General features: G+C 41.4%; 1 protein-coding gene across 1 annotated transcript in view; it reads left to right on the forward strand.

Annotated features, from left to right (window-relative positions):
* LAPTM4B (lysosomal protein transmembrane 4 beta) overlaps positions 1-12,238 on the forward strand; it is a 79,812-nt gene that overhangs the window by 30,966 nt on the left and 36,608 nt on the right. The window contains 1 exon segment of the mRNA XM_029923785.1: positions 1,158-1,269. Within this exon segment, the coding sequence (XP_029779645.1) occupies positions 1,158-1,269 (112 nt within the window).

The following is a 12,238-nucleotide window of genomic DNA, read 5'->3' on the forward strand; positions in this document are numbered from 1 at the left end:
TCCCTTTTCAACCTTAAAACTGACCCGTTAGAGCCACAATGACTATGCTGTCTTCATATGGTGTTTTACTTAAAAAAAAAAAAAATTTTTTTTTTAATGTTTATTTTTGAGAGAGAGACACAGTGTGAGTGGGGAGGGTCAGAGAGAGAGGGAGACAAAGAATCAGAAGCAGGCTCCAGGCTCTGAGCTGCCAGCACAGAGCCTGACGTAGGGCTTGAACCCATGAACTATGAGATCATGACCTGAGCCAAAGTTGGTTAAGAGACTTGGTTTTGGAATTAAGTTTCCTGGATTCAAATCTCATTCTACAGGTTGGTAACTAATCTTCAGTAATGTTCTCAGCCCCCAGGCCTCAGTTTTCTCATATGTAACATGGGAATAATTTAGTACCTGTTTCACTAGGGTTATTGGACAGCTTAAGAGAGAGACTCTACATAAAGCACTTAGCGTAGTGCCTGAATGTTTTCCACTTTTAATTATTAATGGTGATGCTGTTTTTTTTTTTAAGATAGAGAACTTAAAAAGAGGAGGAGAGATGGGGATGGTGAGGGAAGATGATTTCTGTTTGGACAAGCTAAGTTTGGAGTACCTGAGGAATGTGCATTCTACAGAATCTGAAAGGCAGAAGTGTGAGCTTGGGGTGGTGAGGGGCTCACCTGGGCTCCAACAGGAGGGAAGATCCTTCCTCTGCTGCTGTGGCTTTGTGTTCATTCTCTGACTCCATTCCCTACTTGGTCTCAAAGTTCAGATTGCCTGACTCTGTGAAAATGTTTGATCACCTAGAAAGATTTGTGGTTGCTTATCAAAGTGCACTTGCCTCACTGGAGAGTTTGTGATTTTTCAAACCCCAGGCATCATGGCTGCTGTGTATGCGTGTGTGGGTTGCTCAGTGTTCTAGGATGCCAGCCCAGAGGCGGCCAGGGGGTGAAGTCTGGCTGTCCGCTGCGCCCAAGCCATGAGCCCTTGGCTAGGGACTGGCTGTGCTTCTGGCTTGGGAATATTTACCTGCTCCCGTGGAGGGGAGAGGGGTCTGCGGGGGGGGACATATTGTCTCAACGTAAGAGCCTCTGTTGAGTTAAATTCCGTATGGTCACTTTAAGTTTCTATTATAAGGACCATATCCTTGGGGCACTTAATTTTTTCCTTTCTTCCTGCAGATCGTCAACGCTGTTGTTCTGCTGATTCTGTTGAGCGCCCTGGCCGACCCAGACCAGTACCACTTCTCAAGTTCTGAGCTAGGAGGTGACTTTGAGTTCATGGATGATGCCAGTAAGTACATCAGATAGCAGCAGTAGATATTTTGGTGCTTTCAAGGGCAGGGAATCCTGTTGCCAGTTCTTCCTGTTAAATGACAAATATTGATTCGTGGGCCATTTGAACTGATACTTCACTTTCTCTCCATCGTTACAAATCAGATCAACAAATATTTATGTGCTGCGTGTGCTCTGCCTCTGTTGTAGGTGTAAGAGTCTAAATAAGATCTCTTTTGTTTCTGTTTTTCCTACTTTACATTAACTTTTCCATTTTTTTAAACTAATGCTGTCATAGTCTTTCTAACCTGGGCCTTTTGGCCTTTTTGAAAGGATGGGGAGGAAATGGCAGGAAGGAAGGTCAAAAGGGGCACGCATATCTCATTGTGTCTTCTGTTGTCTCTTTATTTCCCATTCTTCTAGGAGATGATCAGTTTCCGTTCCAGAAACTGTGTTGCTCATTATTTAGTGGACTTGGGCCTTTCTCCAATAAGTAGACACATACACAGGGATGTGGATGTGGGACAGGCCCGGAGGAGGCTGGGCACCCCAGCTCTAATAAGTTCATGGGCACTGAACATATTGTAATTACAGTCACGCTGTGTCCACACTGACTGAAAGGGGAAGTGCTGTGCATAATCCCAATCGAAAGATCATGCACATTTCGTTCTCTTTGGCTTTGGAGAACTTTAAATGCATTAAAAAAAAAAATGCTGGGGCAAAGTAAGGGGGAGAGTGACTCAAGATGCAGTTTTAGGGGTAGACTGGGTACATTCGAAAGACCTTGAGGCTAGTGGGTTCCGTTCTCAGTGACAAAAATGCTTTTCAGTGGTTTCTTAGTAATTCAGTGGTTACGTACTGATGTGGGTTTTATGGACATCCTTTTTGTCGCTGAGTGGAGGATGCGTTTGGGAGACTGGTTGAGGGGGCGGGTTCCCTGTGATCCAGACTGTACTGAGGGTGGGTTTGGAGATGGGGTTGAGAGAACTCACTGGTGTGGATGAAGGAAAGTGAGAAATCAAGGGTGATCCCTGCTTTCCAGCTTGAGTAAAAGACCTGACCTTCACTGGAGCGACAGAGTCTGGGGTCAGGAGAGAAGAACACACCTCGGGGAGGGGTCTCAGTTTTGCTTTAAGTGACTCACCTGGGGGAGCAGACTTGACTTTGCTTTAAGTGATTCACAGGGATTGTTAGGAATGTAGGCTCTGAAGCAGAAGACCTTAGTTTGAATCCTCACCGTGCCATGTATTAGATGTGCTAATGTGGGCTAGTTACTTACCTTTGTGTGTGTTCCATTCCCTCTTCTGTTCTTTTTTTTTTTTTTTTTTTAAATCTTTATATATTTTTGAAAGACAGAACAGGAGCAGGGGAGGAACAGAGAGAGAGGGAGACACAGAATCTGAAGCAGGCTCCAGGCTCTGAGCTGTCAGCACAGAACCTCGACCCGGGGCTCGAACTCATGAACCGTGAGATCATGACCTGAGCTGAAGTCGGACACTTAACTGACTGAGCCACCCAGGCGCCCCTTCCATGCCCCCTTCTAAAAGAGTGGTGATCATAGCTGCCTCCTGGGATCGTTGCAGTGATGAAATCAGTTAGTGCATGAAAAATGCTTAGAATAGGGTCTGGCCCATAATAAGTGCTCAGTATATTTCGCTGCTCTACTAGCCATTCTTATTTAGGTATGTTACAGTTGAGACAGGAGCTGTCTTACAGTGGAGAGATTAGAAAAGTTCTACAACCCAGACCTCAGATGTCTGGGCTGATGTAAATTTGAGGACATCAGCCTAAAAATGGTATTTATGTTAAGGACATAGTAAAGAGAGAAGGAAAGGGGTCTGGGCTGAGCCCTGTGGGAGCCCCAACAGTAGACCTAGGTTCTCTTGGGGTTCGGGACCTTCTCAGAACTGAGCCCTGACTTCTGCTGTAACATTGCGTCTTCTCTCTATTTTGAGTAACCTTGTTACTCTTATGGATTCTTCCAGAAAGGATAATGAGTTCCATTAATATTAAATTAATATCTCTGCCTTCCTTCCCCTGAGCTAAAAGACTATGTAAGCTATAAATATAATGTCTGATTGACATTTAAAAACAAATTATCTTTTACCATTTCCAGTGGCAGGATTTCCTTTTCTAAGGTAATTGAGGCTAGAAAACGAAGTTTTAAATGATGCGGCTATAGTTCTCTCTGAACCAACTAGTAACACTATATGCCATGTTCTAATTGCTCCAGATTAAGCTGGGTAATGAGTCTCTGACTGTATAGGCTTAATTTAGCTGTCTTCAAAGGCTTTGGTACCTAAGACTTGAAAATAGTAATTGTTCTCTAATGTCCTGGAGAGTAATTCTAGTGCATTTGAGGTCTCTCTCATATTTCATATATTTGAAAGAAATGAATGAAGAGTTTGTAATTACATTTAGAACTATCAGTCATTTAAATCTCATGGTTATAAAAAAGGTACAGAAGAGTGCATGCATATTCACTTGAGGTGAATCTTTTTTTAGCTTCTCTCCTCTTACATTTCCTTTTCACATGCTTTGATCTTTTTCATACAAGTTTATAAGTAAAAGTTCACTGTGTTTGAGAAGACTTTGTGTATTTAACTCACATATGGATAGAATTAAATAGTCCTTGAAATGGGTACAGTCAATTGCTTTTTTTTTTTTTAATGTTTTAATGGTTATTTATTTTTGAGAGACAGAGACAGAGTGTGAGTGGGGGAGGAACAGAGAGAAAGAGACACAGAATCCGAAATAGGCTCCTGGCTCTCAGCTGTCAGCACAGAACCTGACATGGGGCTCGAACTCATGAACGTGAGTTCATGACCTGAGCTGAATTCAGCTGCTTAACCGACTGAGCCACCCAGGCACCCCAACAGTCAATTGCTTTAAATTGTGCTTCAAGAATACGGAATATAGCAACTTTATGTTGATACCTTTTTGGAATGGTGGTGGCCATCTAAAGATTTTATCCAGAAGGACAAAGCAGGTACAGTGTTTCAGTTTTCCATATGATATTTTCCTAAAATGATCTGATAGGACAGGATGTATTATTTCAATCAAAATGAGGCATATGGGAGAATTCACGGGGATAAAAAAGAAAATATGAGGATTTCTCATTAAAAAATTCTGTCCATTTAACATTTGTATTTTATATATGTTTTATATAAGTCAAAAACATTAGTGATAATGCATACTTATAATTTATAAATAAATAAATAAATATATATATATATATATATAATGTTTTTATTTTTGAGAGAGAGAATGAGAGACAGTGTGAGCATGGGAGGGTCAGAGAGAGAGGGAGACACAGAATCTGAAGACAGGCTCCAGGGTCTGAGCTTGTCAGTACAGAGCCCGACTTGGGGCTCGAACTCTTGAAACGTGAGATCATGACCTGAGCCAAAATAAGATGCTTAACTGACTGAGCCACCCAGGTACCCTAAAATCTCTATTGTTCTTGTAATTTTCCTATAACTCTAAAATGAGTTTACAATATTTACAATCTATTGACTTAGAGGACTGAAGGATAATGATGGAAACGCATGTGTATAGTATAATGTATTATGCATCATAACTTATTTTGAGTAGATGTAGGCTTTGTGGCATTTTATTTGTGAAATTTTAATGGATTGGCAAAGAACTGCAACAGGAAGTGTTAGTACTATGCAGAGTGCCAAACAGCAGATCATTCAAATTAATTTCTGATTAATTTTGCAGCAGATTTGTCTTTCTGGTCAAACTTAGTTTTATTTACCAAGTGGACATACTTGGCCTAAGGAAGGAAATAAATGGTAATAAAATGAATCAAGAATTGATAGTTACCATCTATGGCCTCCTGATTTAGGATAAAGACACCGCTGCATTTATTGGCGAAGGGATGAGCTTTTCAATAAATGATTCTGAGTGTAATCAATCAGGGGGAAACTGATACTTCACAACAGAAGATATCCATATGACCAAGCATATGAAAATATTCTCTGCATTATTAGTTGTAAAGGAAATGCCAATGACAAGCACAGCAGTGAATCACTGGATCCCTCCAAAGTGACCAACATTAACCGAACTGACCATATCACCTGTCGATCAAGATGTGGGACGACCCTCCCGGCCTGCTGCTGGGAGTGTAAATCGTACAATCACTTTGGGAAAACTAAAACTAAAGCTGAATGTGCATCTACTCTGTGACCCTGCAGTCCACTCCTAGATCTGTACCTTACAGAAAAGAATGCTTGTGTCCACCGTAAGCCACTGATAAAAATGGTCATAGTAGCTTCATTTATTATAGCCAATAATTGGAAACAGTCCCGATTTCTGCCACTGGTAGAATGGATGGACGTGGACTGATCAGAGATGAAACAACACAAGCAAAGGAGTGATGGGGATTCACTTTACTTTTCTGTGTGTTTGACAGTTTTGATAAAAAAAAAAATCTAAGAAATGGAAAAAATAAAGAACGATCAGCTAGAGCTCTCCAGGTAGCTCCTGGCACCACAGCATAGATCTCTCCTTGCTCTGTCATTTGGAAAGGGCCCCAGGCTGCCTGCCTGCTGTCTGCTCACATACCCCCATACAGGCTTGGCGTCAGTGTGCACAGCTTGTCCACTTGTGCACAAAGATCCCAGCATCTTGAGATAGACCTGCGTGTGCGACAGCAGGGGAAGCTGACACATGCAAACCATCTTGGCTTTTTATTTTCATGCATCCACCTTCCCAGCCTCCTGTCTATGTATTTATCTGTTACATGGCTCAAAGGGTTGCTTATTGACTAGATCTTGCTTATTTTTTAATGTTTATTATTTATTATTAAAGAAATTTTTTTCAATGCTTTTTATTTATTTTTGAGAGACAGAGAGACAGTGTGATCAGGGGAGGGTGAGAGAGAGGGGGAGACACAGAATCCGAAGCAGGCTCCAGGCTCTGAGCTGTCAGCTCAGAGCATGACACGGGGCTCGAACCCACAAACCCTGAGATATGACTAAGCCACCCAGGCGCCCCTATTATTTATTTTTGAGACAGAGGGCGAGAGAATCCCAAGCAGGCTCTGAGCTTGGTCCCATGAACTTAAGAGATCAGGACCTGAGCCAACATCAAGAGTTGTATGCTTAACCAAATGAGTCCACCCCTTGCTTATATTTTTTGAAGGATACTTCAATGAATATTTTTAAGAAGACCTTTTATAATCATGTAGTGTAAGAAGACCACTAGGGATAATGAAGGGGGACATATGGATAATCAAGGCCTAATCTAGGATAATATTACCCCTAGACCTGATGGAGGGGCAGGCAGGAGGCTGTGGTTACTGAAGCTGGAAATGAGAGACTCATACAGGGCTAACCCCCTCATTACGAGCAGCGACCTCAGGTCGAGGGCCATGGCCAACCTAAGGCAACCTCACCTTCTTTCTCGTCTCCTGTCTGGGCTCCTCATTGGCTGAACTCCACAAAAGCCAGAAGGGGAGGGAGGCTGTCGATAGCCCATGTAGGTCTGTCTTCTTGGGAGAGACTGACTAGATGGTGAGAGGCAAAGGTAGGACCTCTAGTAGAATAATTCACCTGCTTACCTGGATGTTCCTCTTATTCCGACTTATTTGCTGGGTGTGCTTTCGTCCCGTCTGCCTACAAGAATAAGGAACTTAGGCAAACGTCTTTTTAAAATTGGATATATTAAGCCTTATAGATTCACTTGATTCATTTCAGGTCCCAAGGTGGCCGGAAGTTGAGTAGGAACCAAATTAGCTCAAGCATCCAGTGTTCTTCCTTGTGTGTTCTTCCTTACCCGTAGCTTCTCTGATGATGCATTTTGTTGTTGCTACTGCTTGCATTTTAATATGTTTGAAATTGGGATGTGATTTACCACGTAGCATGGGTTTAGTGTGAGGAGCTCATTTTTTCCCTCCAAATCTTTTTTAAAAAAACTTCAGACCTTTCAGAAAAGTTTTATGTACAGTGAATATCCATCTTGTTTTTCTCTTCATTTATTTAAGTTTATTTATTTTGACAGAGAGAGGGAGGGATAGAGAGAGAAAGGGAGAGGGCTTGCCCAGTACAGGGCTCGAACTCCCGAACCTTGAGATCATGACGTGAGCAGAAACCAAGAGTCAGACTGACTGAGCCACCAAGGTGCCCCATCTTGCTTATTTCATTAATAATAATTATGGGGTGCCTGGGTGGCTCAGTTGGTTGAATATCTGACTTCGGCTCAGGTCATGATCTCATAGTTCATGGGTTCGATCCCTAGGTCGGACTCTGTGCTGACAGCTCAGAGCCTGCAGCCTGTTTCAGATTCTGTGTCTCCCTCTCTCTCTGTCCTGCCCTACTCGTGCTCTCTCTATTAAAAATGAATAAATGTTTAAAAAAATACACCATATTAATAATTTGGAGTTTTTTATTCTTTATAGAATTATCTCTTATGAAATAGTGAATAGCAGTAAAACAGTATTTACAAAATACCAAACAATGGTACAGATATTATGTACCCACCCACCACTCGATTTAAGACCTTGAATGTTACCTTACTTTCGATAGAGCCCTGTGTGTCCCACCCTGATGGCATATTCTTCCCTCTGATCTCAGAACTAGCCATTCTGCTGAATGGTTGATCATTCCTTTGTGTTTCTTAATAAATGTCCTCATATACTTATGTCACTAAGTGGTCTATTGTTTAATTTTCATGCTGAGCGTCATAGAGTAGATTCATGCAGTATGCCTTCTTTTTTATTTATTTTTGTGAGACAGAGAGAGACAGTATGAGCAGAGGAGGGTCAGAAAGAGGGAGACACAGAACCGGAAGCAGGCTCCAGGCTCTTAGCTAGCTGTCAGCATAGAGCCCGATGCGGGGCTCGAACCCACGAACCGTGAGATCATGACCTCAGCCGAAGCTGGCCGCTCAACCGACTGAGCCACACAGGCGCCCCAGTATGCCTTCTTCTGAGACATGCTTTTTCAGTTGTACTGTGTTGATGAGAAAGGTATCCAGACACCTGTTACAATGGTAAGGAAGACTTTACCCAGGATGGGTTTTGCAGTGGGGCAAGAGGTCAAGCTCAACTACCTCTCCAGCAAGGACAGGTGGAACATTGTCACCAAGGAGCAGGTGGAGGGTCAGTGGATGGAAAATTACTGAGAGGAAACCTCAAGGCTGGGAGAATCTTGATAAAGAGCTAAAAAGCATTCTTGCTGAAAGCAGACCAGCATGGCAAGTGACAGAGGCTGGGGGATAAGGAATATGATCAGGTATCAGGGTGATCAGACACCAAGGAGAGGGGTGTTTAGTAAGCTGACTCAGTAGGATTCTTGCCAAAACTAGACTAAATGGGCCATGGGCAGGGCCCAGGATGTCGGTTGGAGGGGAGAGTTGTCATTATGTGCCTGCATCTATCCGGGGAGAACTTTCTGATTCCAGCACCCAGCTGCAAGAGAGTCTGGAAAATTCAGATTTTTAGCTTTTTATCATCTGTAGAATAGACAGACACACTAGGTGGGAGTCAATGCTCAATGCCAATTCCCCATGTCCCCTGCAAACATGTGTTAGTATATGGCGAGCCTGACCCGGTCCTTCTGTTTCAGAACTCTTCTGACTATTCTTGCTTACTTATTTTTTCTTTTTATGTCTTTATTTTATTTTGAGAGAGAGACAGACAGAGAGTGAGCAAGGGAGGGGCAGAGAGAGAGGGAAACAGAATCTGAAGCGGACTCCAGGCTCTGAGCTGTCAGCACAGAGCCCGATGCGGGTCTTGAACCCATAAGACTGTGAGATCATGACCTGAGTCGAAGTTGGATGCTTAATGGACAGAGCCTCCCAGGTGCTGTGCTTACTTATGTTTTCTTCTGCGCTTTCACATCAGTTTGTTCAGGTCTCAGGCCATCCTGTTGTGTATATGTTAATTACAAATGTTAAACTTGCTGATTAGTTTATGGAGAAGTGATACCTTATATGTTGTATTTTGTCTAGTTACAGCTTTTTTGAAAATAGTTTTATTGAGGTATAATTTATATACCGTAAACATACCTATTTTAAATGTACAAGTTAATGATTTTTAAATTTACAGAGACGTGACGTTTTCTAAATGTCTGATTATGCTTACAGCTTCCAGTTAATACAGATCTTCTTCATCATCCATCAGTAATATTTCCAAAAAATTTCCATATAGACCATACATGTTTTCTCTCTCTCTTTTTTTAATGTTTTTTATTTATTTTTGAGAGACAGAGAGAGACAGCGCAAGCAGGAAAGGGTCAGAGAGAGAGGGAGACACAGAATCTGAAGCAGGCTCCAGGCTCTGAGCTAGCTGTCAGCACAGAGCCCAACGTGGGGCTTGAACCCATGAACCATGAGATCATGACCTGAGCTGAAGCCGGACACTTAACTGACTGAGCCACCCAGGCGCCACCCCGATCATACATGTTTTCATTTTTTTATTTAAAAGTTTTAATTCCAGTATAGTTAACATACAGTGTTATATTAATTTAAGGGACACAATATAGCGATTCAGCACTTCCATAAATCACCCAGTGCTCATCCCAAGTGCACTCCTTCATCCCCATAACCTATTTGCCAATCTCTCCACCTACCTCCCCTCTGGTATCCATCAGCTTATTCTCTAGAGTTAAGAGTCTGTTTATCGGTTTGTCTCTCTTATCTCCTTTGCTTGTTTGTTTTGTTTCTTAGCTTCCACACGAGTGAAATCGTATGTTATTTGACTTTCTTCTACTGATTTATTTCACTTAGCATTATGCTTTCTGACTCCATCTGTATTGTTGCAAATGGCAAGATCTCATTCTTTTTCATGGCCAAGTTATGTATATAGATAATTCCCCACGTCTTCATTATCCGTTCATCTATTGATAGACAGTTGGGATGCTTCCAAAATTTCGGTGTTGAAAATAAAGCTCCACTAAACATAAGGGTACATGTATCCCCTTGAATTAGTTTTTGTACATTTTGGGTATATACCCTGTAGTGTACTGGATTGTAGGGTAGTTCCATTTTTAACTTTCTGAGGAACCTTCATACTGTTTTTCAGAGTGGCCGCACCTATTTGCATTCCCACCAGCAGTATACTAGGGCTCTGTTTTCTCCACATCCTCACCAGCATTGGTTTCTTCTGTTGTTGATTTTAGCCATCCTGACAGGTATGAGGTGATACCTCGCTGTAGTTTTGTTTTGCATGTCCCTGATGAGTGCTGTAGAGCAACTTTTCATGTGTGTATTGTCTTCTGCCCAATTTTTAATTGGCTTATTCATTTTTTGGGTGTTGAGGGTTTTTTTAATATAAGAATTTTTAATTAATTAATTTATTTTGAGACTTATATTGGATAGGTTTGGGGCAGAGAGAGAGGGAGATAGAGAATCCCAAGCAGGCCTCGCACCTTTCACCATAGAGCCTGAGGCAGGACTTGAACCCACGAACAGTGAGATCATGACCGGAGCTAAAACCAAGAGTCGGACGTTTAATGAGCTGAGCCAACCAGGCGCCCCTGGGTGTTGAGTCTTATAAATTCCGTATATATTTTGGGTCGTAATTCTTTATTGGATATGTCATTTGCAAATAATCTTCTTCCATTCAGAAGGCTGCCTTTTAGTTTTGTTGTTGTTTCCGTCACTGTGCAGAAGCATCTTATTTTGATGTAGTCCCAGTTTATTTTTGCTTTTATTTCCCTTGCCTATCTAGAGCTGATAGCTGACATCAGAGAAATTATTGCCTCTGCTCTCTTCAAGGATTTTATGATTTCAGGTCTCGCATTTAGCTCCTTGATCTGTTTTGAATTTATTTTTGTGTATGGTGTAAGATAGTGGTCTGGTTTCCTCCTTTTTTATGTTGCTGCCCAATTTTCCCAACACCAATTGTTAGAGACTGTCATCTTCCCATTGATTATTCTTTCCTTCTTTGTTGAAGATTAATTGACCATATGATTGTGGGTATATTTCTGGGTTTTCTGTTCTATTCTCTTGATCTATGTGATTTTGTGTCTGTACATACTGTTTTGATCATTACAGCTTTGTAATATAGCTTAGAGTCCAGAATTGTGATGCCTCTAGTTTTATTTTTCTTTTTCAAGATTGCCTTGGCCATTGTGGTCTTTTGTGGTTTCATACAAACATTAGGATTATTTGTTCTAGGTCTGTATGAGTTGTTAGTATTTGTTTAGGGATTGCATTAAATCTATAGATCATTTAAGTTTTTAATTAAATTTCATTTATTCCCTTTTCCTCATTGGCTAGTTATGAAATAATCACACAAAAATGTAAATGCTGTTTATTGCTTTTTCTGTTTATATAAAAACAGAATTATATTAGTATACATCTAAATATAAGCATGTAGCTGTCAGGAACTAATTTCTTTATCTTTGATTCTGTGAACTTGACAGTTTAAGTAAGCTAGTGTATTAACTAATCCTTCCAAACTTTTTATGGCTCATTTTATTATTATTATTATTTTAAAGTTTATTTATTTGAGAGAGAAGGAGAGCTCGTAAGTGCAGAGGAAGGGCAGAGAGAGAAGGGGGGTGAGGGTGGGGAGAAAACAACCCAGCCCAAACAACCATTTCTTCTGGTAAATTCTTCATTCCCCTTGTCTGAAAGTAATACTGCCCCTCTGACCTCCCTCAGCTCTTCCTCAATAAACCCCTCTTGGATTCTTCCCTCCCTTCCCCGCAGGTGCTCAGCATCAGAACAGAGGTTATGTCTAGATGGTGTGTCCTCGCTGTGTTTATCCCATATCACACACCTTTTGAGTGCTTATGAAATAAATTTTGAGTTTAAGAATAAAGCTGTAAATTAGCAAGTTGCAAAAAAATCTCTTCTGTCTGAATGTACGTCAATAAAAAGTTGGAAACAATTGCCACACACAGACAAAAAGGGTGTTAGAACCTTCCTTCAGTTTTAATGGACCAAAACTAGTGCCTTATTGCTTCTTCCTCCACAAGCTTGCAACCTGAGAGCATGGGACCCCATAGTGGGAACTTGATCCTGGGTGGTTAGGA

The sequence above is a fragment of the Suricata suricatta genome, chromosome 15 (genome assembly GCF_006229205.1).
Source record: "Suricata suricatta isolate VVHF042 chromosome 15, meerkat_22Aug2017_6uvM2_HiC, whole genome shotgun sequence".
NCBI lineage: Eukaryota > Metazoa > Chordata > Mammalia > Carnivora > Herpestidae > Suricata > Suricata suricatta.